This window comes from Rhinopithecus roxellana, chromosome 10 (assembly GCF_007565055.1).
Source record: "Rhinopithecus roxellana isolate Shanxi Qingling chromosome 10, ASM756505v1, whole genome shotgun sequence".
In the NCBI taxonomy this organism is placed as follows: Eukaryota; Metazoa; Chordata; class Mammalia; order Primates; family Cercopithecidae; genus Rhinopithecus; species Rhinopithecus roxellana.
In genome coordinates, this window is record NC_044558.1 from 13,023,722 (window position 1) to 13,051,631 (window position 27,910).

Here is a 27,910-nt window from a genome sequence, read left to right on the forward strand (position 1 = left end):
GGTAACAGAGTAAAACTCTGTCTCAAAAAAAAAAAAAAAAAAAGATTACATATGTGTACAGTACCTGTACCATGTTAGGTGGTCAGTAAACATTTGTTCAACTAATAACAACTGATAAGGAGAGTAAAGAAGTATCAGAACACCCAAGTAGTTATCCCAAAGGGCAGGAAGAGTGCTAGGTAATGGATACAGAATTGCTTTTAGAGTCAAATTACAGGGGCAAAGATCAGCCCCTCCTTCAATTAAAGAGCCAGGGGCAGGGCTTAATAAGGAAGTGGTTCTCCTTTAAGCCTCTTTTCAGCCTGAGTCCTAACCCTGAAGAAGCTACAGCCTGGAGCGCTAAACTTCATGAATCTTTCCAAACGACAAGCCAAGAAGACCTGTTGAAAGTTTCCTCTTGAGTTTCGTGGAGAGAATCTCAGGTCTAGAAATATCCTTACTGCCACCTGACCTGAAGCCAAGAAATCACTGACAGCTTCCAGACCAGGTAACACCAGGAGGCACCAGTCTTCATTCTCAGCCTTCGCAGGAGGACACAGCCCGGTCTTTAGCTGTGTGCCAAATGAGGTGGTCTAATTTGGGGAGTTCTTTACTGGGTTTATGACAAAGTCCTTATCATGTAAGTCTCCGGACACAAAATGACATTGAGAATCTAGTTTATCGGGGTTTCCAGGAAACAGAAAGAAAGGTTATTAGGTTTCTCTTTCATTTCTCTTTTGCTACAAAGAGTTTGGGACAACATTCAGTTAAGAACACATTACTGCTTGAGGCATGTGACGTTACTTAGTCCTCCCTGCTTATGTATCTGGGGAGGTATGCAATGACATGACAGCCTTTCCGTGGCCAGGGACACCATTGCCCAAGCTGGAGACCACGGGGATGCGGGGACTGGAGCCAGCGTGGGAATTCCTGGTTTGAGATCGGAGTCCTGAGTACCTTGTGGGAACTTGGGCACTCATCTGCAGGAGGTCTAGACCCCCAGAGAATTCCTTGAGTCTGAGGCACAGGTAAATGGAAGACCCTTCTCTCTCCCCTCCAGAAAGCTCCCTCCTCCCTGAGCTCCCTGCCCCGTTCTTTCCACAGTCAGAGCCTTGGACCCTCTGTTTGGTGAATATGACCTGAGGCTCTGTCTAGCCTTCAGCTTCTGTTGTGGGAAGTTGAGGCACTTTCTGTCACTCCTCATTTCACCTTTAGTATTAAAGAACAGTCCAGGCCGGGTGCGGTGGCTCACGCCTGTAATCCCAGCACTTTGGGAGGCCAAGGCAGGCAGATCATGAGGTCAGGAGATCGAGACCATCCTGGCTAACGCGGTGAAACCCCGTCTCTACTAAAAATACAAAAAAATTAGCCGGGCGTCGTGGCGGGCGCCTGTAGTCCCAGCTACTTGGGAGGCTGAGGCAGAAGAAGGGCATGAACCCGGGAGGCTGAGGCAGGAGAATGGCGTGAACCCGGGAGGCAGAGCTTGCAGTGAGCTGAGATCCGGCCACTGCACTCCAGCCTGGGCGACAGAGCGAGACTCCGTCTCAAAAAAAAAAAAAAAAAAAAAAAAAAAAAAAAAAAAAACAGTCCAGGCAGAAGGACGAAGACCCTGAGAGGTCTAAAGTGAGGGGGAGAGGAGAAGGGCAGAAGGGGAGGCTCCAGACAACAGAACCCAAGCTGAGCTTAGGATGTGCTGTGGGAGGCTCCAGGGGGATGAGTGCCAGCACCCACGAGATCCACTCAGGCCTCAACTGTGTGTCCTGAGCACATGAAGTCAGCTCTTCTGCTGGGACAGCTGCCAAGGGGTTCTCCACACCCCTCACTACTGGGACAGGCAGAGGCACAGCGAACCAGGTGTCCAGCATAACTGGGGCACTAGGTGGTGGCCGCCTCTGTGTGTGGAAACACGAGGTGCTTGCTATGGTTTCCTCTGTGTGCTCATCCATTAGCTGCCACCCACTGGGAGGGAAGTGAAATCTGACCTCAACAAGTGAGTCCACAGAGCGAGAACCCTACGACAGTGCATCTGCCAACACCTGGAATGTAGGTGCTTGTTGCAGCGTGGCCTTACCAGCCGGCCTCTCAGCACATCTGGCCAGGCAGCCAGTGTTCCTAAAGGACACGCTGGTACCAGACGTGGAGGACCCTGGCCACCTCGGGGAGGGAAAGAGGCCAAGAAAAGAACCTCTGTAGCCTTGCTTCTGAGAGTGCAGGTTTGTTATAGATAAGGAGCAGGAAGGTAAACAGGGCAGTGAGGCAGGGTTGTGTGCTCTGCAGCCCTGAATTAGAATAAGCGTCATGGGTTTCACTCAGGAACAGAAATCTCCCCTCCAGGTTCTGAACCAGCACTCAGGGGCCCTACCCAGGGCTTCTATCACCATAAGCATAAAACTTATGGTTTACATTTCCATAAACCCCAAAGTTGGGCTTCTTGGATAAAGTACGATTTCTGTAGGAACAGCTGAAAACAGAAGGGATCTAACCTATGATAATACTCGATCGCTGCTGCTTGAAAGTAAGACCTAGCTGTAAACTGAACAATCAGGTAATTTATAACGAGGATTAGAAGAAACAAAAACTCCATGTTTGTGTGGGTGGGTTTTTTGTTTTTTCTTTATTTTTGTTTTTTAAGGGAGTGTCTTCCTCTGCCACCCAGGCTGGAGTACACTGGGTGTACAGTCCGGGCAGAAGGCACGAAGACCCTGAGAGGTCTGAAGTGTGGGGGAGAGGAGAAGGGCAGAAGGGGAGGCTCCAGACAACAGATCATATGGCACAATCATAGCTCACTGCAGCCTCTGGCTCCCAGGCTCAAGTGATTCTCTCTGCTCAGCCTCCCAGGTGGTGGGGACTGCAGGTGCACACCACCATGCCCAGCTAATTTTTTTCATTTTTTGTAGAGACAGAGCCCAGGCTGGTCTTGAACTCCTGGGCTTAAGCGATCCTGCCCCTGGGCCTCCCAAAGTGCTGGGATTACAGGCGTGAGCCACTGGGTCCGGCATCTGCATTTGTTAAATACATTTAAACCCTCTTAACCCTTTTGTCTCCATTTGTTCTCTTTTGCTCCCTGCTCTCCAGGCTCTTGTGGCAGTGGCCCCCGCCCTCCCTGCGCTGTAGGGTAGCCTCCTTCTGGGGCTGGCTCCTAAGCACTGTTCTTTCTGCCTGTCTCTCATCCTCTTTCATCCTTAGCTTTGCCTGTCGGCTGGGCCAAGTCACAGCCTTTCTAGCCTGTAAGACAACAAAAATCTCACAGTTTACGAAATGGAAGGACTAAATACTCCATCTTGACCTCTGTGGTTTCCCCCAATTTCTGATGTTGCTGCTGAAACAGCATTAGCAAACTTGTTTCTTAAAGAAGCCCTCTCTCCAATGACAACACTCCTCTCACACACACACACACATACAGGCACACACACACACACAATTTTAAAGCCCTCGCATTACATTCAAAAGGTCTGGATTGTTTCTAACGTACATGGAGATTTCTTCAGGAGCACAGTGTTACTGGCTTGACGAGGGGGCACAGCCTCCTACCCAAGGACACAGTTCCTGAAGGACCAGGGTGCACATCCTTCCTACAGTACCCTGAGCTGCTCAGTCCAAAAGGAAGCCTTGAATCAAAAGCCTCATGAATCCTCTCCTGAGAAATCCCATGTCCGGTCTCTTGCTAGACTCCGCCTTTTCCCCACCAAGTCTGCTGTACCTAATTCTGACCACAGACCTTGCCAGAGCCTCACCCAGCTTGGTGACCTGCTTTGCCTGCTTGCACACACCTCAGGTCTCAGTGTATCTCAGCAACAGCTTCCACTTCTAGGGGGGCCAGAGTTAGCAAGCAAAAAGGCAAGACAGCCAGTTACGTTTGAATGTCAGATAAACAACAAATATGAGTGTTTTTTAGCATATAATATTTATTGGGGACATATACTAATATTTATGGTATATTAGTCTCATGATATTTGGGACATATACTAAAAAATTATTTGCTCTTTATCTGAACTTCAAATGTGACCAATGTGTCCTGTATTCTGAATGTGTCTGGCAGTCCTATAATCAATCATCCAGTCAGTCATCAGATATCTGAGCACCTACCATGTGTCAAGCACTACTCTAGAGAACCCGGATAGCCCAGTTAGTACAGCATCAAGCACTACTCTAGGTGCTGGGGAAGCCAGCCAAAGTCCCGCCTTCATATCTTACAGTATGTTTACTTTGTTTTTATATACATATATACTATATATGCTTGCAGATATGTACCTTTTTTATTTATTTTCTTTATTATTATTATTTTTTTTTTTTTGAGACGGAGTCTGACTCTGTTACTCAGTGCAGTGGCACCATCTCAGCTAACTGCAACCTCTACCTCCTGGGTTCAAGTGATTCTCCTGCCTCAGCCTCCCGAGTAGCTGGGATTACAGGCATGCGCCACCACGCCTGGCTAATTTTGTATTTTTAGTAGAGACAGGGTTTCTCCATGTTGGTCAGTCTGCTCTTGAACTCTCGACCTCTGGTGATCCACCCGCCTTGGCCTCCCAAAGTGCTGGGATTACAGGTGTGAGTCATCATGCCCCGTCAGATATGTTTCTTACGTCTCTTTTAAGCTGTAGCAGTTCTCTGTCTTCACCTCTTTTTGGTGCTATTTATTTGTTGAAGACAACTGGCCATTTGCCTTGCAGAATTTACCACATACTGAATTTGGACAGCTGCCTTCTTGTGGTCGTTAGCTTATTTCTCTGTCCCCTGTATTTCCTGTAAACTGATCATTAGATCCAGAGGTTTGATCAGATTCGCATCCAATGTTTTTGGATCAGGAGACACATAACGGTTGTCTCATCTTTAGGGAGACCAAGATTGGTCATTGGGAACAGGGAAGTGGAGCTGGGGTGAGTATAGGGTCACCAGATGTCCCTTACAGGCAGAATGGACGGGGCTGCGCTGCGGGGATGGTTGAGGGGAGGGTGGGATGACTGGAAAATGCATGGGGGAGGGTGGGCTTGGATGGAACTGGGGAGCCGGAAGGGGTAAGTGGAAAAGCAGGAAGGAACATGACCTTTGAGGAGACGTTGACGTGACTCCCGACAGAGCAAACGGTTTGCATGTGAGTGAAATGCATGTAAGTGAATGTGAAATTGGAGCAGTGGCAGGAAGAAAGATTGTCCAAGCCCTGGAATAAGACAGGAACGTGAAGAAACAGCAGAGGGGGAGGAAGGATGGCGGTCATGACCCCCACTTCATGCCATACTCCTCAAGCATTTGCTTACATTCAGTTATGTGAGGGGGGTTCATGGGGCTTGGAGGTTGTGTAATTGTGTCTGTGTAGTTGGTCTGGCCGGTTTTGCAACTTGCCCTTTGCTACACTGGGAGAGCCATTTCTGTCCCCTCATTCGTCACCTGATGTTGTGGTGTAGCCCCCTGCATCCCTCCCAGGCTCACTTCCATCAGTACGCACCTAGCCAGGAACCCTTGCTTTCCTGGGGCCTGGCCAAGGAGCAGTTCCTCAGATAAACAGCTTCACTATCAGCCAGTATGAGCCTCTTCTGAGTAAACGAGAGGATACAGTGATGGAAACAGGCAGCATCCAGCAGGCCGTTAGGGGAGGTATTTCAGCTCCTACACCTCCTTCTAACAGCAGAACCAGGGGGAAAAGTTAGAGAATATCCTCATTCTATCAATAATGTGGACACCCGAGGGACAAAAAGATGGAGTGACTTACCCAAGGATGTTGCAAGTTAGAAGCTGAGCCAGTCCTGGCCATCTGTCCTTCAGACACCCAGGTCAATTTGTCTGTACCGCCTCACATTGCCTCAAACCCTGTCTCCAGTTACTGTCCCATTTCTTTATAATTTGGTCCTGGTATAACAGGGTACGGTGGAAAGAAAAAGAGGAACATGCCAGCCAATCCCCTTAATATCGCTGCAGCTTCTTTACCATCACACCAGCTTACATGCCGAAAGACGGTCTTGATTTAGGACCAGGAACGGAAGGGAACATGATTAAGAGCCATATTAAGACAAAGCCTGAGGCCAGGCATGGTGGCTCATGGCTGTAATCCCAGCACTTTGGGAGGCTGGGGCAGGTGGATCACTTGAGCCTAGGAGTTTGACACCAGCCTGGGCAACAGAGTGAGACCTCGTCTCTAAAAAACAACAAAAAAAATTAGCCAGGTGTGGTGGCGTGTGCCTGTGGTCCTAGCTGCTTGAGAGGCTGAGGTGAGAGAATCCCTTCAGCAGGGGAGGTTGAGGCTGTGGTGAGCTATGATCTGCACTCCAGCCTGGGCAACAGAGCAAAATTGAGTCTCAAAAAAAAGAGAGCCTGAGGGCCAAGGACAACAGCTGAACTAGAAAAAAACATAACTACCACTTTTGAGCCAGGTTCTGTGCAGGGACTTCTCTTGTGTATCTTACATCCTCACAATGTCTGTGCAAGGTGACTATTATTATTTGCAATTTGCCTATAGGAAGTTCATGTTTGGAGAGGTGGAGTAACCTGCCACAGGTCACAAAACTAGTCATTGGCATGGCCACAATCTGAATTTGGGACTATTAGACTGAGAAACCCACGCTAATTCTTGATACACTCACTGCCTGGGACATTTCACACGGTAGATCTGAGCTTTCTCGCATCCGAGACAAAAAGGAAAATGTAGTCCTTAACAGACAGCAGAAGGAAACAGATTATTAGCAAAAAGAACTGCTTTCCTAGCAGGAAACCAGAGAAGGAGTTATTTCATGTAAGCTTAAGCCAAGGAAATTGAACAAAATCAGTTCTTTATCTATCCTGTTATTCGTATGGAAATAAAGACAAAAGGCTTGCATCCTGTTGTTTTAGTGCTTGTACTGATCTTTTTAAAACATGCCTGTGGTCACATCACTCTACTCAAAACTTTGAACAGCTCTCCATTGCCTCCATCCGTGTGTTTCAAATTCGTAAAAAGTAAATAAAATAACAGGATGCTTTTTTCAGATGAAATTTTACATGGCATACCAAATATAGCAAGAAAAAAGAAAGAGAGAGAGAGGAGAGAGAAGCCTGGACAAGCTAAAGCAGAGGGTAGAGAGAGAAGGAACTGAGGAAGGGAAGGGTCAGGTCCCAGGCATTTCTCTTCCCTGAGTTGGCCTCCCTCTTTTGCCACCTCCCCAGCAAGACCTTTAACTCCACAGTCCACAGCTCCTTTTGAAATATACTGATCAACGTGAGAAAAGGCGAAGCTTCAGCCTGATAGTCGAAGACCACCATGATCTGGACGCAAGTGCTAGTTCACTTATTTTCCCTCCACTATTTTCAAGCCCTGGCAATCTTGGCTCACTACAACCCCCAACTCCTAGGTTCAAGCGATTCTGCTGCCTCAGCCTCCCAAGTAGCTGGGTCCATAGGCATGCGCCACCATGCCTGGCTAATTTTTGTATCTTTAGTAGAGACAGGGTTTCACTGTATAGGCCAGGCTGGTCTTGAACTCCTGACCTCGTGGTCCACCCACCTTGGCCTGCCAAAGTGTTGGGATTACAGGCATGAGCCACCATACCCGGTAGTTCATTTTCTTTGTGTGGAGTTATCTGTGGCCTTATCTCTCTTCCCACCACAGTAAGACTGTCACTTTTGCCTCTCTACCCTCCAGCACAAACACAATAGATGTTCAATAAATGTTTACTGAGTTTTCACCCCTGTCACTCCTAACCTGCAAAGAGTAAATGGCCCTGCATAGAAGGGCACAGTGTGGACTTTGTTGTTACAGGCCCAACATGTGTAGCACCAGTGCGTGTGACCTGGAAGAAATCCCCCTAGATGATGATGACCTAAACACCATAGAATTCAAAATCCTCGCCTACTACGCCAGACACCATGTCTTCAAGAGCACCCCTGCTCTCTTCTCGCCAAAGCTGCCGAGAACAAGAAGTTTGTCCCAGAGGGGCCTGGGGAATTGGTCAGCAAATGAGTCATGGACACAGGTGTCATGGCCTTGCAGAAATTCCCAATCCAGTGAGAAGGCCATCAACCTTGGCAAGAAAAAGTCTTCTTGGAAAGCACTCTTTGGAGTAGTGGAGAAGGAAGATTCGCAGAGCTCACCTGCCAAGATCTCTGCTCAGGGTCAAAGGACATTGGGATACCAAGATTCGCACAGCCAGCAGTGGTCCAGGTCTCTTTCCAGCGTGGAGCAGTGCTTGGAGCATGAAGGTAGGCATCTGGGATTGATTTCTCTCCCGCATCCTCGTTTTTCCCTTCTTTGCGTCCAGAGTGGTACATCTCTTCTCATCTTGTAAAGTGGCTTTAGAGAGGGCACGCATTATATCTCAGCTTTCCAACTTATTAGTGTTCGATCCTGCTTTTCTCAAGACTAAAAGGAGAATGATGGAACTTAAGGGTGATGGGACTGGTTTTCTTTCTCCACGGTCTATAAATAAGCTTGTCTCCCAAATTCCTAGTCCTCTGTACTAGACACTCATATAAAAGAAGGAGGCCAGGCACAGTGACTCACGTCTGTAATCCCAGCACTTTGGGAGGTTGAGGTGGGCAGATCACAAGGTCAGGAATTCGAGACTAGCCTGGCCAACATGGTGAAAACCCGTCTCTACTAAAGATACAAAAAATTAGCCGGGCATGGTGGTGCATGCTTGTATTCCCAGCTACTCAGGAGGCTGGGGCAAGAGAATCGCTTGAACCTAGGAGGCGGAGGTTGCAGTGAGCCGAGATCGCACCACTGCCCTCCAGCCTGGGCTACAGGGTAAGACTCTGTCTCAAAAAAAAAAAAAAAAAAAAAAGGGAGGAGCCCTAACCAGGGGCTTGTTTGGGCTACCTGGGCCGCTGCTCTTCCTGTCAACTCATTCGCTCAGGGCCTCTGTGTTTCCATCTGTACATTGGGTATCCCACTCTCTCCACCTTGTATGGTTGATGGGAAGATCAGAGAGCAAGAGTAAAAGGACTCCCAACAACGTACAAACCGTCCTACAAAAACAACTGAGAAGCATTTTGACAAAATCTTCCCTCAGTTGGACAAAATTAATTGTACTGAATGAAACATTTTCACCAGGCGCTGAGGCTCATACCTGTAATCCCAGCACTTTGGGAGGCCAAGGTGGGGGGATCACTTGAGCTCAGGAATTCAAGACCAGCCTTAGCAACACAGCAAAACCCTGTCTCTACCAAAAAATATGAAAAAATTAGTCACACACGGTGGTGCACGCCTGTGGTCCCAGCTACTCAGAAGGCTGAGGTGGGAGGATGGCTTGAGCCTGGGAAGCAGAGGTTGCAGTGAGCCAAGATGGTGCCACTGCACTCCTGCTTGGGTGACAGAGTGAGAGCCCATCATGTCTATAATCTCAGCACTGTGGGAAACCAAGGCAGTAGGATCACTTGACGTCAAGAGTTTGAGATCAGCCTGGCATCATAGCAAGACCCTGTCTCCATAAAAAAAATTAGCCAGGCATGGTGACACATACCTGTTGTCCCAGATACTACGGAGGCTGAGGTGGGAGGATCACTTGAGTTCAGGAGGTCAAGGCTGCAGTGAGCCAAGATCACATCACTGCACCCCAGCTCTGGGTGACGTAATGAGACTCTGTCTCAAAAAAAAAGACAGTTGCCCTTCATGTGCATACCTTGGCATAAGCATCTTCTTCTCCTTCCACAAAGCCCAGTGCCCAAAGCCCAGATTTTTTTTTTTTTTTTTTTTTTTTTTTCAGATGGAATCTTGCTCTGTCGCCCAGGCGGGAGTGCAGTGGTGCAATCTCGGCTCACCACAACCTCCGCCTCCCAGGTTCAAGCAAATCCCCTGCCTCAGCCTCCTGAGAAGCTGGGATTACAGGCGTGCGCCACCACGCCCGGCTAATTTTTCTATTTTCAGTAGTGACAGTAGAGATGGGGTTTCACCATGTTGGTCAGGCTGGTCTCGAACTCCTGACCACGTGATCTGCCCGCCTTGGCCTCCCGAAATGCTGGAATTACAGGTGTGAGCCACCGGGCCCGATCATGAAACTCAGATTTTAAAAGAAAGGCCCCCTCCTGCTGGGTTTCATTGGCCTGGGTAACTTGTCAATACGTAGTCAAGAGGTGGCAGTAATGTCTCAGTTTTTAAATGTGACAGTCCTGGCTTGCTTGGAGAATCAGCCCACTCACAGACAGCTTTAGATCATCCACTACGATCAAGGAAACTCCCATCTCCCATTAGAGTTTCAGATGTTGAAAACAGTGGGAGTTATGGTCAGGATCATCTGGGGGAACCTTATGGCACAGACAGAATGAGGAGACGAGAGTCCCACAAAAAGGGCTTACCAAGGAAACAGCCAGGAAGTAGCAGAGCCTGGACTCACTGGAAGTCCAGGCCTCTCCCTGGACTTGTTTAACTTTCACAGCAAGGCCTCTGCTCTCTGAACTCTGCCCAGCTAAGGCAGGTCTAGAGCAAGAGGGAGTGGTCCCCGGGGTGCTCCCCTCCACACCTGCCTCCCCACCCCTCAGCCACCCTCGCCCAGCCACAGCTCCTTCTGCCAGGGGTGGCATCTGGGCTCTGGGGCAAAGAACAGTTTGGAGGCACCGAAATGGACTTTTCTACTTGGCCTGTACTGTGTACTTTGCCAGCAGACAGAGAAAGCTTTTACAGACTTTCATCTTCTGGTTTTTCCTGAGATAAACTGCATTCTGTATTTCAATATTTACTGGAGTGTCATTTGACATTTTTTTATTTTCTAAAATTTCAAGAGAAGCTTTTCTTTCTTTTTTCAGTAGGGAAAGAAAACTTCTGTGTGAGATTGAGAATTAAAGATTAAATTCAAAAACACTCAGGTGATGTGTTAATGTGCTGAATAATACCTATGGCTGAATAATATTCTCCATAAAAAATGAAAAATGATGACCTCCTAAGAAGGCTTTCAACACATCTGTAGAGCTTATCTTCCCTTCTCACTTTTCTCCTCGCTTTTGCATTCAGTCAGTTAATTACGTGTTTTTTACTTGTGATACTTGTGTTGGTTTTACACTGGGCGTGATCCAAAAGAGCCTCACATTCTATTTCTGTTTTGCCAAGTACAAATTAGGCCTTACAAATCGGATTTGTCCTGGGTTCTTTTTTGTTTGTTTTTGTTTGTTTGTTGTTGAGGCGGAGTCTGGCTCTGTCGCCCAGGCTGGAGTGCAGTGGCCGGATCTCAGCTCACTGCAAGCTCCGCCTCCCGGGTTCCCGCCATTCTCCTGCCTCAGCCTCCCGAGTAGCTGGGACTACAGGCGCCCAACAACCACGCCCGGCTAGTTTTTTGTATGTTTAGTAGAGATGGGGTTTCACCTGTTAGCCAGGATGGTCTCCATCTCCTGACCTCGTAATCCGCCCGCCTCAGCCTCCCAAAGTGCTGGGATTACAGGCGTGAGCCACCGCGCCCGCCCGGCCTCACCTGGGTTATTTTAACTGAAGGTCACTATGTAGCCTTGTGCAGCCACTGCCAGGCCTCAGTACCAGGCTTACGTGGGAACTGTGAGATTATGTCCCAAGACCAAATTATGTTAGGAAGAGGCCTCAGGATGTAGAGAAATGGACATTAACACTAGTTTTAAAGACTGCCAGCCAAGGCTCTTTTACTTGTGAACCTTTTGTTTCTCCATAGCTATGATTTGCTCATGTGGAATGTCATAGTTAAGGTGAGGTTCGGCAATATACAATGGCACACCCAAATACCCATGGCTTAAATAATATACAGGTTTGCTTTTCTCTCCCTTACAAGAGGACAAAAGTTTGGCAGCTCAGGCCTGATATGACAGCTTCACAAAGTTATTAAGAATTCCTGGGAATGGCCAGGCAAGGTGGCTCATGCCTGTAATCCCAGCACTTTGGTAGTCTGAGGTGGGTGGATTGCTTGAGCCAAACAGTTTGAGACCAGCCTGGGCAACATGACAAAACCCTGTCTCTCTAAAAAAAAAATACAAAAATTGCGCCTGTAGTCTCAGCTACTCGAGAGGCTAAAGGAGGAGAATCACTTGAGCCTGGGAGGCAGATGTTGCAGTGAGCTGAGATTGCACTATTGCACTCCAGCTTGGGTGACGGGTGAAAACAAGAATTCCTGGGAATTCTGCCATCTCTCAGCTCGTGGCTTCCACCTCAAAGTCACCTTATATTCTAAAGGTGGCTGTTGGGGCTTCACCCATCATGTCTACATCTCAGGCAGGAATAAAAAGGAAGCTAAGGAAGGGCAAAGAGTGCCTTCTTTCTAGGTAATTCAGCCCCCTTTTGTTTTATTATTATTATTATTTTATCTTTTGTAAAGATGGGGTCCGTGTTACCCAGGCTGGTCTTGAACTCCTGGCCTGAAATGATGACCTTGCCTTGGCCTCCCAAAAGCCTGGGATTACAGGCGTGAGCCACTGCACCCAGCCTCAGTTCCCTTTTAGAGAGCTTTCTTGAAACTGCTCCCAGCTTCTGATATCTCATTGGTCCTTCCCTACTGCAAGAGAGCCCAGGGAATATAGTTTGTTCAGCTGGGTTCACAGCTGCCCCTCACATTTTAGGGGTCCGTTACTAAGGAAGAAGAAGAAAGTGGATACTGAGTGGGAAAGAACAGTCCATGAGGAAGTCACACCCCAAACCCCTGCCCTTTCTCTTTAAAACAAATGCCTCAGACCACAGGCGAAATGGGACCTTCTGACCCCGTTGGCCTGTTCTTCCTGGCCCCACAATGACCCCCAAAACGGACTCCAAAGAATAGCCAGCCTTTCTGTCTTCTCCCCACCCCATCCAGTGTTCCCTTGCCTATCAGACAGGACCAAGTCTGACAAAAATAGAATCTTTTCTTTTTCATGTTTTAAAATGAAAATACCCAAGATGGGAATTTTAGCTAGAGCTAGTGAATCTGTGGGAACATGTTTGCTTATAGTTTCTCCTGGACATGTCTCACTCCATGTCCACAAATCCACAGAAAATCAGTACCCTGCTGTAACCCCAGCACTGTGGGAGGCTGAGGCGAGAAGATCACCTGAGGTCAAGAGTTCAAGACCAGCCTGGCCAACATGGCGAAACCGTGTCTCTACTGAAAAAATACAAAACTTAGCTGGGCGCGGTGGCAGGCGCCTGTAATCCCAGCTACTCAGGAGACTGAGGAAGGGAGAATGGCTTGAACCCAGAAGGCAGAGGTTGCAGTGAGCCGAGATCACGCCACTGCACTCCAGCCTGGGCAACAGAGTGAGACTCTGTCTTGGAAGAAAAAAAAAATCAATACCCTGTACACAGTTAGCCAGATTGGGTAATTTTGTACCTGTTGGTGATCTTGTGGCTGCCCTACCTTATGAGGGGAGGAGGGGACAGAGCCTTTGAGACCCTTCATGGACCTTCTTAATGTGCAAGATGGGTACAGGGTGCTTTCCGGTGGTAGAACCACATGCTGATCACCCTAGATGAGCTGCACAAGGTGGTAAAGGCAGCAGAGGCCTGCTTTCCTTTATCATCTCCTGAGGACACGGGCCAGGGAAGGTTCCCTCGGTTTTGGAAGCCAGCCTCTTGCCATTTCTTTCTTTGCCAGGGGCCATGGGTGGCCGGAGATCCAGCGGAGGCTGGTTGGGCTGCAATAAGGGGATTACAAAGTGGAAAGTCTGTTTTGCTTGGTTCTTAAAATGAGGAGGAAAGACATTGATCCTTTTCTTCTTGACCTTTCTTCTCTCCGTCATTCGCTTCTTAGGGTTTTTGAACCCTATAGACTAACCATGAAAAAGATGGCTTTATGAGTCAGATGTCCACCAGAGGATGGCATCATGGACAGAGCATTATCTTCTGTGGCCTTTCCGTGAATGGCTGGAGGGCTGAAGAGAGGACACTGACACCTTCACACCTTCAGCTGTGGAGGAATCCAGGGAGAGGGATCAGGAGCTACCTTGGCAGCTCCGTATGATGTCAAAACCTGTTTCTCTTGTGTCTCAGTCCCTCCCAGGCCCTCTACTTGCCTCTCTTACCTACTGGGCTGTACAAAGCCCAGGAATGCCCTAGGAGTTTGAGCACACCAACCTTCTGTCCAAAACGCCACTCCATTACTGACTTCAAGTCCTGTGAATTACCTAGTATTATTCTTCAAATGTTACATGGTAAAACCCAGCGGCTCCCCACGGCATCCAAGACAGATTGTACAAGTTTTTAAACGTTTAGAATTTAGATTGGGTGTGGTTGTGGCTCATCCTTGTAATCCTAGCACTTTGGGAGCTAGGACGTGGGAGGATTGCTTGAGCTTAGGAGTTCAAGACCAACCTGGGCAACATAGGGAGACCCCATCTCTAGAAAAAGAATTTCAATAAATTAGCCAGATGTGGTGATGCACACCTGTTATCCCAGCTACTCAGGAGGCTGAGATGGGAGAATCGCTTGAGCCTGAGAAGTCCAAGCTGCAGTGAGCTGTGATCACACCACTGAGCTCCAGCCTGGGTGACAGTGAGATTCTGTCTGGAAAAAAGTAAATAGACAAATAAAAGGTTAGAACTTAGTGACAAATCAACAGTGAAAATTTTACCACCCAGCAACTCAGCCGTGCCATTTGCCCACCCCACCTCCCCTTGTCCCCATTCAGGGGCAAAGGCAACTGGTCTTTTATAGGCTACAACATTCAATGGGCCAATGCCATTTCACCGTCCTATCTCAAAGTGCTTTATTCTACACTCCTGTGTGCAAATACATGACGTAACTCTTTTCTCGGGTTGTAAATTATTGAAGGCCATAAGTTGTGCTGACTGCATCCTTGTTTACCTATAAGCATTAATTGAATGTTTTCCAGTAGACATGGAGGGGAGAGAAAAGGCAGGACTGTCTCAGCGATGGGAATTAAGTTCACTTGATAATGGACTTGGATGATGAATCTCATTGCCCTGAGAGCAGGGATATTTCTTTCCTCAGTGACCAACCCCCAGATGCTTGTCAAACTATTGAATGTCCTCCTATGCACGTAGGGGCTGGCTCTTAGAGGTATAAAGCATGTCGAGAAAAAAGAATAAAAATAAAAGCATAATGAGCATTCCTTGAAGTAAAGAGCTAAGCACTCCTTTTTGTGTTTCTTCCCTTGCAAAGGGGAAAGGAGACCCTAATTTTGCAAGACTTCAAAAAGAGTGTGCAGAAGGCCAATTGTTTCAAGGTGACAATCATTCCTGCGTGCACCCCTCCCACATACCGGCCTCTGCCAGGCAACTTTCAGTCCTTTCTGAAGAACAACCCTCCCCCAGCACACATACTCCCAGGCAGTTTCCTTCTATTTTGGGCTGGTCTTTTCATTCCGGGCAACTTTGCATACCAATGAGCCAGACGAAGTTCTGGGAAGGGCCTCTCAGCACCATTTTATCTTGTTTCAGCTGTGGACCCCAAAGTCGTTTCCATTGCCAACCGAGTGGCTGAAATTGTTTATTTGTGGCCACCACCACAGGAGACCCAGGCAGGAGGCTTCAAGTCCAAAGGGATTGTCAAACTTCAGGGTGCCTCCTCCCAGCTCGAAGACCGCCTGCCTATAGCTTCAAGTTCTAAGAAAGGTAAGCTTTACTTCCCCAGGTGGAGTGTTTGCCAGGCAGGGGCGCAGGAGCATTTGTGTATTTATCCATCCCGGGCCTGGCAACTTGACAGTCTCTGCTGCCTGGACTGAGGGCTTGACAGCCACAGGCTGTGGGCAATGAGCTCCAGCTTGAGACACCAGCCCAAGGCAAGGGGGCTGCCCCAGCAGGTTGAACCAACACGCCCAGCTCTTTGCTAAGTCAGAAAGGAAAGTCTCCTACAGAGGGAGAGGAGTAAACACAAAGCCCGCATTCAGCCTTGTCTGTGGCGGGAAATGCAATGTTAGATCTGATCATGTTACCAGTGACCCTGGGCCAATTTGCACCAGGTACAGTTGGAGCGTCAAGCCAGGGATTTATATTATGACATTGCTTTCGGGCTTTGTGAAAAAGCAGGGGGTTGTCAGGCACCAGCTATGGTGCAAGACATGGAGCGGAACTGAGAAGTAGTGACAAGGCTGGGTCAGTCGTCACCCAAACCATAGCAATAGGTGAGACTGTAGATCCCATCAGGCTGGTGGCAACTCAAGGCACTGAGGGGAGAGTGACGGGGAGCAAGGCCAAGTGCCACTGGAAGAGAAGCTCTGCCCGACATTCCCCCACCACCGTTCTTGCTCCTGGCTCTCTCCACAAACTACCGTGGAGATTGTGATGATGCAGCCTCATTGTCTGGGATAAATACCTGAGGTTTGTTGTCTCATGACCAGAGAATCGAGGACACGGACACACACAAGAAGTGGGTTTAGGGGCAGAGGTTTAATAGGCAAAACAAAGAGAAAGGAGAACAGCTCTCTCTCCTGTGACAGAGAGGGGAACCCAAACGTGACTTCCGGCCTGTGACAGAGTACACCGGATTTTATAGACAGGTTTGAGGAGGTGGTGTCTGATTTACACAGGGCCCAAAGGTCAGTTGAACCAGGTGTGACCTTTACATAGCATGGGGGAAGCTGGCCACCCCACCCTAATCTTATTATGCAAGTGGGCTTGCCACTTGGCCGGTGCCATGTTGTCTGCTCCCTACAGCACACGTGGTTGGAAAGGAAAAGGGAAAATGCGGCCGCCATGTTCGACATGCCTAGTCCCAGGTGGCCTTTTCCTGCTGGCACAGCTGCCAACATTCACTGTGCAAGCTTCTAGCTTGCTTGTCTACGTCTGCAACTCAATTTTACAGGCTACTCTTTGTTAGAAAAGAAAATGATTTGGGGGCTGCTTTTCATTAAAAGGAAAACCTTACTGAGAACTTCCTTACCCTCACTATCTGCCTAAAAAATTCATTTTTAACTCCTCTAACAGTGAGGCCAAGGTGGCTCTTGGGTTTGCAGCACCCTAAAGAACAAGGTGAAGGTTCTCCCTCCAAAGGTATCGGTGTCTCCCAACCCCTGATGCAGAGCAGCAGCCACAGTAAAGGGGCCACAGCTGCCACAGAGACCCAGGGGACCGTGTGAGGAGCTGGAGGAGAGGAGGAGGCCTCTGAGTCAGCTAAAAAGACAGTGTCGACATTTTATTGCTATCCCACGTGGACCTGGGAGATGGAATGCTACCCCTAAACCAAGCTAAAGCTAAGATGACTTCATCCTCTGTGCACAGGAGAAATACAGGCAGCTGTGCCAGCAACTTTCCCTAAGAGAGTGTTAACCCAGTATGTCTGAGACAGGTCTCACTCAATTTAAAACTTTTGTTTTGGCCAGGCGCAGTGGCTCGTGCCTGTAATCCCAGCACTTTGGGAGGCCAAGGCAGGTGGATCACCTGAGGTCAGGAGTTCAAGACCAGCCTGGCCAACATGGTGAAACCCTGTCTCTACTAAAAATACAAAAAAATTAGCTGGGCGTAGTGGCAGGTGCCTATAATCCCAACTATTGGGGAGGCTGAGGCAAGAGAATCGCTTCAACTTGGGAGGCAGAGGTTGCAGTGAGCTGAGATTATACCACTGCACTCCAGCCTGAGTGACAAGAGTGAAACTCCGTCTCAAAAAAAAAAAAAGTAGAAGAGGAAGAACATTTATTTTGCCAAGCCTGGGTGCGGTGGCTTACATGGGTAATTCCAGCACTTCGGGAGGCCGAGGCAGTTGGATCTCTTGAGGCCAGAAATTCAAGACCAGCCTGGCCAACATAGCAAAACCCTATCTCTACTAAAAATACAAAAAATTAGCCAGGCATGGTGGTGCACACCTGTAGTCCCAGCTATTTGGGAGGCTGAGGCAGGAGAATCACTTGAACCCGGGAGGTGGAGGTTGCAGTGAGCCAAGATTGTGCCACTGCACTCCAGCCTGGGTGACAGAGCAAGACTCACATACTCTACTGCCCCGTCCCCCCAACACACACCATACACCAACTGTGGCCACGTTCCTATCCATCTGCCCTTTTAGCCTTGGCCATGGGGGAATTTATTAATTTTACTTACTTAGCCCACCTTATTGTCAAGACCCAGCATACAAATAATAAATTTTAGTCAAATAAAATCCATCAATTTGAAAGATATCATTGTAAAAAGAAAACAAACACAGGAAAATAAGATGGATTTGGGAATTAGGTTAATTTCCAAAATGTAGGCCAGCAAGACAATCCACTCTCTTAGATGCGGGCCACAAATTTGGCTCTATACTTTCTAGCAACTAACCCAAAGAGGGAAATACAATCAAATATGAGATTGATGGTGTCCATAAGATAAAAGCACCATCTGCTGAGGAAAAATCCAAAAACCAGAAGAATATTCCTCCTAAATATCTTCATAGTCGGAATCCTGTGCTGTGAAACCGATGTCTTCAACAACAAGCTTAAGGTAACTATAGAGATGAATGTCACAGTGAGACCTGGGGGATTGAGCAAAGGAAGAAGGGGAAAGAAGGAAAGGAAGGGGCTGTAGGAGAAATCCCTAGTGTGATTTGTGTCTGGGCAGAAGAGGCGAGGTAAGATTTACTTGGTAAGAATTAAAATGCTTCTTGCCAGGTGCGGTGGCTCATGCCTGTAATTCCAGCACTTTGGGAGGCCGAAGTGGGCGGATCACCTGAGGTCAGGAGTTCGAGACCAGGTCAGGAGTTCGAGACTAGCCTGGCTAACATGGTGAAACTCGGTTTCTACTAGAAATAGAAGGCGTGGTGGTACATGCCTGTAATCCCAGCTACTTGGGAGACTGAGGCATGAGAACCACTTGAACCTGGGAGGTGGAGGTTGCAGTAAGGCAAGATCGCACCATCACACTCCAGCTTAGGCAACAAGAACGAAACTCCGTCTCAAAAAAAAAAAGCATGCCTCTTCCTCCAGTCCTTACCAAGCCACAAGCATTCATGGTCCCTGGAAAAATGTAAGATTATTTTTTGCTTCTCTTAAAAGAAATAACTGGAATTTTCCCCGACAGATGAAGAAGAACAAATAATAGCCAAAATTGTTGAGTTGCTGAAATATTCAGGGGATCAGTTGGAAAGAAAGGTATGGAACACCTTGAACTGATGCAATTGATTTCTGTGCCGATGCACTAGTACACGAGGATGGAATTGTACTCCAGGTTGCAACCTTATTCCTTTTCTTTTTTTTTTCTTTTTTTTTTGAGACGGAGTCTCGCTCTGTCACCCAGGCTGGAGTGCAGTGGCACAATCTTGGCTCACTGCAACCTCCACCTCCCAGTTTCAAGCGATTCTCCTGCCACAGCCTCCCAAGTAGCTGGGACTACAGATGCTCGCCACCACGCCCAGCTAATTTTTTGTATTTTTAGTAGAGACAGGGTTTCGCCATATTGGCCTGGCTGGTCTCAAACTCCTGACCTCAGGTGATCCACCAGCCTCGGCCTCCCAAAGTGCTGGGATTACAAGCGTGAGCCACTGCGCCCGGCCTAGCTTATTCCTTTTCCAAGTCCTGGTTTCTACTTAGTCCTAAATTTTATTTCCCTTGGAGTCAAAATTCTTCATGCTGGTAGAATCTCAAAAATGAGTCACTTTGGAAAACATAAGTAAACCTTCTGGAGCCTCCTTGGAATTTTTGGAAACTGAACAAGGAGCTTGTTATTGCAGGAAAAGACACCAGTGAATTAAAATTTGCTGGATGGAATTATTAATCTCGCTCCCTATGTAACTGATCCTCATTGAAGTTTAGATTTGCGTTTGCTTTGCAGCCTGGATATCTGTGTCCCACGGTTGCTCCAAAGCTGGAATATGTTCTGGAATCTTTTTCCCCTGTAGTTGCTGGACTGTTGTCTGTTTAAGGGCTCTCTTAGCAGTTCAGCCAGGGAGGCGTGCTAGTGTTACTCGGGGAATGTATGGATTTCCTGCCATTTGGAAGTTGAGACCCATCCTTCCACTCAGGAACGGGTGAGAGTTGCCCTCAGGTAAAGAGTTGGTGAGCAAACCTTCAACAGAGTCAGAAGAGCTTCTCTGTGCCTCCTGGGTCCATAACCCACAGACGACTGGGTAGTCTCTAGGATCTGTCAATCATCTGGCTTGCAGACATAGATCCTTGTTTTGCCAGAATCTGTGGGGAGGGAGTCAGACCCTGGGGGTGGGGATGGGAGGTTCTGCAGGAAGACGAAACAGCTCCTGTCTCTATAGCTTTGTCAGAAGTGTGCCCAGAGACTGGTGACCCAGAGGGCGAAGCACCTGGGAGATGGGACAGAATGAGAAACAGCGAGAAAACCAGGGATATTAGGTTAAAGAAAAGAGAACGGGGTGTGTGAGCTTTGGGGCCACAAGTAGAAGGTAGAAAGGGGTGCAGAGGAAGCAAGAGATAGAACAGGATGCATGATTTAAGGGCACCCCTGCATTTCTGCAGAGCTAGTACCATGGATACAGAAATTATGCCTAGTATGGGGTGACTGATTTCTACTTATGGTAAGAACGAACCTCCATTCCTGGAGAATGGGCACTCCAGGCTGCCCATCAGAGTCAACGGGTGCCTTGTGACGGAATGATCTTCCTGTCACAGGAAGAACTGCAAGTAGGTGCCAATACCAGTTAGCAGTTCAGCACAGAACTCCGAGGGATCCTTTAGACATCCTCAAGGGCTCTTTACAACCTGGAGTTTCTGTGGCTCTCACGGCAGCCTCCTTCCCAGCTTCCCTAAGCAGTGACTTGCCGTCAGTGGTCAGGGAGGTAGGAAAGGTGGAGTGGGGGTGCTGGAGGTGGGACGAAGGCCATCTCTCAGGTTATGAAGAGTGATGGTTTCATTTTCACCCCCACAAATTACCACTTTCAAAAGCCTCCCTTTGCCTGCTGCTCTCTGTTGGGGAGTTCGGATATTTTACATTGTTTATGGCAAAGCCTTGGTTGTTATTTCCTTTACACGCTTCCCCACTAGGGAGCTCTGCTAGGGACACACGGTAGGTGTGACCTTGTGCTGTGGGTGCCAAGCTCCCACTGCAGAGTGCCATGTGTGTGGCTGCAGGGGATCTGCAGAGCCGCTGGTCCCGAGAGCACACACAGCCCAAAGGCCCATCCTGCACCTCCAGGAAAGGCCAAAGAGCCAGGTGCACCCTAGAGGACAGGCAGGGGAGGGGTGAGGAGGTGCCAGTGGAAGCCCTGTCTTTGTGGTGTTTGATTCTTTTACTGTTCTGGCACAGTCCCGACTTGGCTGCCTGCTAGGGTTTTGAGCCTGGCCTCCTCCATTGGAAAACTGATGAAGAGGAGTCCATTCCCTGTTATGGAGGAGGCTGGCCGTGCCTGCTGCAGAGTCACAACCCAGACGGGGCCTGGATGGTGGGAGTGGGCTTGGTTCAGGGAAAAGACAGGTCTGCCAAAATCTTCCAATCGCATCTGACTCATCCCCCAGATATCCCTTTTAGAAACAATATGTGTTGGCCGGGCGCGGTGGCTCAAGCCTGTAATCCCAGCACTTTGGGAGGCCGAGACGGGCGGATCACAAGGTCAGGAGATCGAGACCATCCTGGCTAACACGGTGAAACCCCGTCTCTACTAAAAAGTACAAAAAACTAGCCGGGCGAGGTGGCGGCGCCTGTAGTCCCAGCTACTCGGGAGGCTGAGGCAGGAGAATGGCATAAACCCAGGAGGCGGAGCTTGCAGTGAGCTGAGATCTGGCCACTGCACTCCAGCTTGGGCGACAGAGCGAGACTCCGTCTCAAAAAAAAAAAAAAAAAAAAAAAAAGAAACAATATGTGTTGAAAACCCACTTGGCTTACCATTCCTCTAGGACAGAACTAGAGGAATTTCAAATAAATATTTTGTCCCTGCTCACTAAGAAATTTCCATTTTCACATGACAACTGGCATATTAACAGACATTTCAAGAATGCTTTAAATGAAGATGATATATAGCTTTTTGATATGAGCCCTGATTTTTCAAAAGCAGAAGAGGCAGCATTGATTTTGTTTTAAAGGCATGGTAGCCCAAAGGAGGTAAAGCAGAGAGATACCAGGTTCAAGGGAGGGCCGGGAGGTAAAATCAATAGGGTAGAATAATGGGAAAAAAATCAATGAATTGGAGTTTTTTTAAGTGAACATATGCACGCAAGGGAGTCTTCCCTGACCTCCATGCTCCCATAGCATCCTGAAAAATGACTCGCATTTCCAGAGCACCTCTTCTATGTCCAGCACTATAAAGTGTTCAACTACCCTATAGTATAGGGCCAAGTACAGTGGCTCACACTTGTAATCCCAGCTCCTGGGGAGGCCAAGGTGGGAGGATTGCTTGAGGCCAGGAGTTTGAGTCCAGCCTGGGCAATATAGTAAGACCTTGTCCCTAAAATACAATAATAATAAAAGTCTCTTAAGAAAATGAAGGCTAAGGACGGATGCAGTGGCCCATACCTGTAATCCCAGCACTTTGGGAGGCCAAGGCACGTGGATCACCTAAGGTTAGGAGTTCAAGACCAGCCTTACCAACATGGTGAAACCCTGTCTCTACTAAAAATACAAAAATTAGCTGGGTGTGGTGGTGTGTGCCTGTAGTCCTAGCAACTTGGAGGCTGAGACAGAAGAATTGCTTGAACCTTGGAGGTGGAGGTTGCAGTGAGCCAAGATCGCACCTCCACACTCCAGCCTGGGCGACAGAGTGAGACTCCATCTCAGAAAAAAAAAAAAGAGAGAAAGAAAAGAAAAGAAAATGAAGGCTGGGTGCAGGGACTCATGCGTGTAATCCCAACACTTTGGGAGGCTGAGGTGGGTGGAACACTTAAGCCCAGGAGTGGGCAACATGGTGAAACCCCATCTCTACAAAAGAAAATAGAAAAAACTTAGCCAGGTGTGGTGGCATACACCTGCAGTCCCATCTACCTGGGAGGCTGAGGCAGGAGAATTGCTTGAGCCCAGGAGGCAGAGGTTGCAGTGAGCCGAGACCACACCACTGCACTCCAGCCTGGGCAATGGGAGTGAAACCCCGTCTCAAAAAAAAAAAAAAAGAAAGAAAACAATTACCCTATAGTATTGATAGTATCACCATCCTAGTTTCGAGATGACAAACTGAATCTGAGAGGTTAATTTCCCCAAGATTGCATAGCTAAGTAAGAGGTGAACCCAGGGGTTTGAGCCAGTGATTCCTAAGCCTCAGATCCTGTCCATTACACTACCTCCAGCAAAGCACATCACATTGTTTTGTAATTCCCACTAGACTGTGAGCCCTTTGAGTGAGGACCTGCATCTCAGTCATCCATACTAGCTGCCCATTATAAGTGCTCAGGAAATATCTGTTGAATGTCAAATGAACTGACTGTTCCATTTCATACACATATTTGTGCCGATGAAATGAATTCACCGAGCGGTACATGCCCATTCTGGTTCTGCAGGACACTGCCTTCATCCCCATTCCCTTGGTTGACACCAGCATCCAGGGTTTTCCAGGGGGTGGTTTGATGGCCTGCATTTGAGCTAAAGAAAGAACTTCCGTCTGCCTCATGGAGCCAAGCTACTGTACTGAGTGCTTATTCTCTTGTACACAGCTGAAGAAAGATAAGGCTTTGATGGGCCACTTCCAGGATGGGCTGTCCTACTCTGTTTTCAAGACCATCACAGACCAGGTCCTAATGGGTGTGGACACCAGAGGAGAATCAGAGGTCAAAGCTCAGGGCTTTAAGGCTGCCCTTGCAATAGACGTCATGGGCAAGCTCACAGCTATTGACAACCATCCGATGAACAGGGTGCTGGGCTTTGGCACCAAGTACCTGAAAGAGAACTTCTCACCATGGATCCAGCAGCACGGTGGATGGGTAAGTGTACCGTATTTAAAAACAAATTTTCTCAGAACTCAGAAGAGAGGGGATGGGATGGATTTTTTTTTTTTTTTTTTTTTTTTTTTTTTTTTTTTTTTTTTTTTTTTTAATGAAGGGAACACATCTATGAAGCAGTTCTCATGAGTTTAGGACACTTGAGTGGCAAGAGACAGATCCCATTGATGGGAACATATTTTTAGTGATTATCTTCATCATCAATAAATATTTACTGAGCTCTCCAAGGATGTGTAGGGTATGTGTGGATGGAGAGGGACTGGTCAGATGGAACAGGAAATGAGGAGATGCCGAGATAAGAAATGTTTAGATAGATGTAATTTCTGTTTTCACAAATTTTGCAGGCAACGGAAGTCTGGCAGGGAGACAAGGGGAGGCAGACAGTTCTCTACACTTGCAGATACTTACAGGTCGCAGGGACTAAGCCTCATGCAGAGACTCAGGGTTCATGACATTTTGTCATTGCTGCTTTGACCCAGCCATTTTGAGGGTGATATTTTGATACCAAATAAAAAGCCAACAGTTAAACTTTCATTTTCAATTACCTGATATCAGTCAAAACAGACCTCTTTCCCCTATGCCTCAAACCCTCTCCCATCCCTCATCCCCAGTTCCTCAGGTCTCCTTAAAACTGCTATGTTCAAACGGCTACATAAGGTCCACCGTGTCAAAATGTGCTACCCCAGAACTTTAACTCTCAATAGGCCTAGGCATTCCTAGGCGGACAGACCTTCACCCCACATTACCCTTAGTTCTCTTTCCACTAGAATGGTCCAGAGGCCAGCAGGAGGCATGGCTGGAGTGACCCTGGGACCTCCACACAGCCTTGGTCTCCTTGCTCACAGAAGGCAAGTGCAGCTGGTCTTGCCCAAGGGTCTTCAGCGGCTGCCATGGTCTTCAGCGGCCGCCATGGCCTTCAGTGCCTGCTATGGTCTTCAGTGCCTGCCATGGTCTTCAGCGGCCTGCCATGGTCTTCAGCGGCCGCCATGGCCTTCGGTGCCTGCCATGGCCTTCAGTGCCTGCCATGGTCTTCAGTGCCTGCCATGGTCTTTAGTTTCTGTACATTGAGTTCCTTTCTATTTTCCACTTTTGCACCAAGTATGATAACCCTAAGTGGCTGATCTGAACAACCAAGGCCGTTCTTAAGTATTCTAAACTTAAGCTGCCTTAGTTTATTCTAAAAGGAGGACAGGTTCCTCAACATTATTTTAGTTCTACCTATTCTTCTTTCCAGGATTTCTCCACCCCAACAACCCCCTCGAGCCCTCATCTGCCCCAGAGTCTCTCCTGACCCTTCCAGCTCAAAGGCTGCACAGCCTCTAATCTCCAACACTTCATGTTTGCACCCTAATAATATACAAAAGATGATCGAATTCCCAATTGACTATGTTTCAAGCATTCATTTTAAAAATCATTGTTAGTCCTCTTAATATATTTTCTCAGAGAAATTATAATTATCAATTGGGTTCACAGGCCAGCTCTCAAAAATCTATTTAATCCACTAATGTAGCTAAAATACCATAAATATGCTATAAAAAGCAGTGGTTCTACACCAAAAGCACAAGCAACTAAAGAAAGAATAGATACATTGGATTTTGTTTTGTGCTTCCAAGAACACCACCACCAAGAATGTGAAAAAAAAAAAAAAAAAAACCCCACAGAATGGGGAAAAATACTTGCAAATAATATCTCTAATAAAAGACATATCTAGAATATATAATGAACTATTATAATTGAACAATAAAATGTCAAATAACCCAATTTTCAAATGAGCAATGGATTTGAATAGACATTTCTCCAAAGAATATATATAAATGGCTAAAAGCACATGAAAAGAGGCTTGACATCTTCATTTCAACAGTAGGAAAATGCAAGTCAAAGCAACATTGAGCTCTAACCACTATGGTGGCTAAAATGAAAAGGAAAAGTATTGATGTTGGTGAGGATGTGGAGAAATTGGAACCGTTTATGTTGCCGATTGGATTGTAAAATGGTGCAGTCCCTTTGGAAAACCACTTGGGAGTTCCCAGAAATGTTAAATATAAAGTTACCAATTCCTGGATTACCAAATCCAGGATATATCCAATATCCTGGATATATACCCAAAAAGTTGAAAACATCTTTTCATACAAAAATGTGCACATGAATGTTCATAGCTTCTATTAGCCAAAGAGTGGGAGCAACTCAAATGTCCATCAACTGATGAATCATGAATGGATAAAGAAAATGTAGTATAGCCACCCAATGGAATATTATTCCACTATAAAAATAAAGCAAGTATTGATACATGGATAAACCTTAAAAACATTGTGCTAAGTGAAAAAAAGGCAAAAAGGCCATATACTGTGTGATTCCATGTATAGGAAGTGTCCAAAATAGGCAAATGTATAGATACAGAAAGTAGACTTGTTGCCAGGAGCTGAGGGTAAGAGAATGGGAATAATTGCTAATGGATGTGAAGTTTATTTTTGGAGTGATGATAATGTCCTAAAATCAGAGGTGATGTCTGCATAACTGTGAATATACCAAAAGTGAATATAGTAATTCACTGAATTAGTGAATTTTATAGCACAATTATATTTCAATAAATCTTTTATAAAACTAGCAGTTCTAATTCTAGTAATCAAAAAGAGGAAAGAGAGATGAATACTTTTTTTTTTTTTAATTTGGCTGCTGGTACTGGAGGAAAAAAACAGTTCCAATTAGAAAAAAAAGAGATGAATTATTCCGTAGGAATACTAAAGCGGATTTCCAAAGGCTTCAGAACTTGATGGCACTAGTTCTTTAACATCTGTAGTTTCGATTCAAAATGTATTTCTTATCCAAGTTATCATAAACCTTAATCTTAACTCTTGGCCATAGTTAAGTTTAATTTGGAGCATGTCACTGGAAATTAGGAGAGGGGAGAAAAAGAATGTGAGAGGGGATGACTAATTTTTCCAAAGGGTAGAAAAAAAAAAAAGGATGTTGATAAAGAATATTTATGAACTGATATGAGTTGTGGAAGTGTGAAGGACATGTGGATTGGGGCATGTGCTCAGAGTCCCTTAACGGGAAAAAAAGAAGACACTGGGAAATAAGCCTCCTGGGACTTCCATTGGGAAGTAAGCCTCCTGGGACTTCCATTGGCACCAAGTGTCTCAATGGCTGTCTGTGCTGTCCTTGTAGTAGTGTGGGAGGAGAGAAATCTAGTCCCATGCACAAGCTTTCCAGAAGCTCAGGGTTCCTAACTATCTCAGTATTCCACATTTCATACGAGTACATGTCATCTTCCCAACTAAACTGCAAATCTGTAAGGGTGAGATCGTGTATTTTATGATGGCTCCTTTAATCTCCCATAGCTCCCATTCCTCTACCTAACACCATAGATGTTCAGCCAGAACTTGTAGAACAGTGAATGAATCGATCAAATGAATGAAGAGCAACTCTATCAACAAAGCATGCCAAACAAGCTACCCCGAGATTCTGATTTACTCTTCGGTTCTTTGTTCTGTCTGTGGAGCACCATTCACATAGTTACCCTGCAGTCTTGCAACCTCACCCATTCTGTAGCACTTTGAAAGGAGAGGGTTGTGACCTCCATAGTCATTGACCTTTCAGTATCCACTTTTTTTGAATTTTAAATACACCCTTGAAGCCCTCCCATCTTCAAGAAAAGATCCAGCCTGTTAACTCTGGGTGTGTAACACAAGACCTTAGCTGATGTTTTCCTTACAGGCATACCAAGAATGCCAGTCACCTCTCCAAACCCTCCCCCAAACTAACATGGTCTCCTGAGCCTTGGGTCGTGCCTGGGATAGAGCAGAGTTAGCAGCCATATGTTTTCACTTCAACAGTAAATCTAACTTGGAATTTTAAGAATCTATTTTTCCCCCTCTAGGAAAAAATACTTGGGATATCACATGAAGAAGTAGACTGAAATAGCAGATTTGTCATCAGGAATACTCATCGCCTACTGTGGCCCTGTGCGCACTGGCCTCAGATGGACTACAGGAGATTACAATGTACAAGGCAGAGGGAGCATTGACGTTTTCAAAACCATTATTCCCGTGACTGGAGAGGCATCAGGAGAGGCCTTGCTCGTCTCCAGCTCATAGAACGTAGCAGCGTAGTCCCTGACATTGATGTTTTTCAGGCCATCCATTGAGTGCCTGAGGAAATCTATAAAGATAAGGGGCAGGCCGGGCGCGGTGGCTCAAGCCTGTAATCCCAGCACTTTGGGAGGCCGAGACGGGCGGATCACGAGGTCAGGAGATCGACACCATCCTGGCTAACACGGTGAAACCCCGTCTCTA

At 47.0% G+C, this 27,910-nt stretch overlaps 1 protein-coding gene across 2 annotated transcripts; it reads left to right on the forward strand.

Annotated features, from left to right (window-relative positions):
• Positions 1 to 291: 291 nt before the first annotated feature.
• BCL2L14 (BCL2 like 14) lies at positions 292 to 27,910 on the forward strand. 2 transcript variants are annotated; one of them, XM_010370997.2, is made up of 6 exons: positions 292 to 487; positions 7,706 to 8,145; positions 15,265 to 15,438; positions 18,811 to 18,881; positions 23,331 to 23,597; positions 27,496 to 27,910. In XM_010370997.2, exons 2-6 carry the CDS (start codon positions 7,713 to 7,715, stop codon positions 27,532 to 27,534), a joined length of 984 nt encoding a protein of 327 aa, XP_010369299.1. In that variant the 5' UTR covers positions 292 to 487; positions 7,706 to 7,712; the 3' UTR covers positions 27,535 to 27,910. The 2 variants fall into 2 exon arrangements, with proteins under 2 accessions (XP_010369299.1, XP_030795329.1); XM_030939469.1 differs by lacking the exon at positions 292 to 487 and adding an exon at positions 834 to 1,007.

Bases quoted from the DNA above. Each gene is read 5' to 3' on its own strand.
- BCL2L14 (XM_010370997.2), top strand. From the start codon at position 7,713: ATGTGTAGCACCAGTGCGTGTGACCTGGAAGAAATCCCCCTAGATGAT. The intron at 8,146-15,264 runs GTAGGCATCTGG...ATCTTGTTTCAG, and splicing joins GCAGTGCTTGGAGCATGAAG to CTGTGGACCCCAAAGTCGTT. The intron at 18,882-23,330 runs GTATGGAACACC...TCTTGTACACAG, and splicing joins GGGATCAGTTGGAAAGAAAG to CTGAAGAAAGATAAGGCTTT.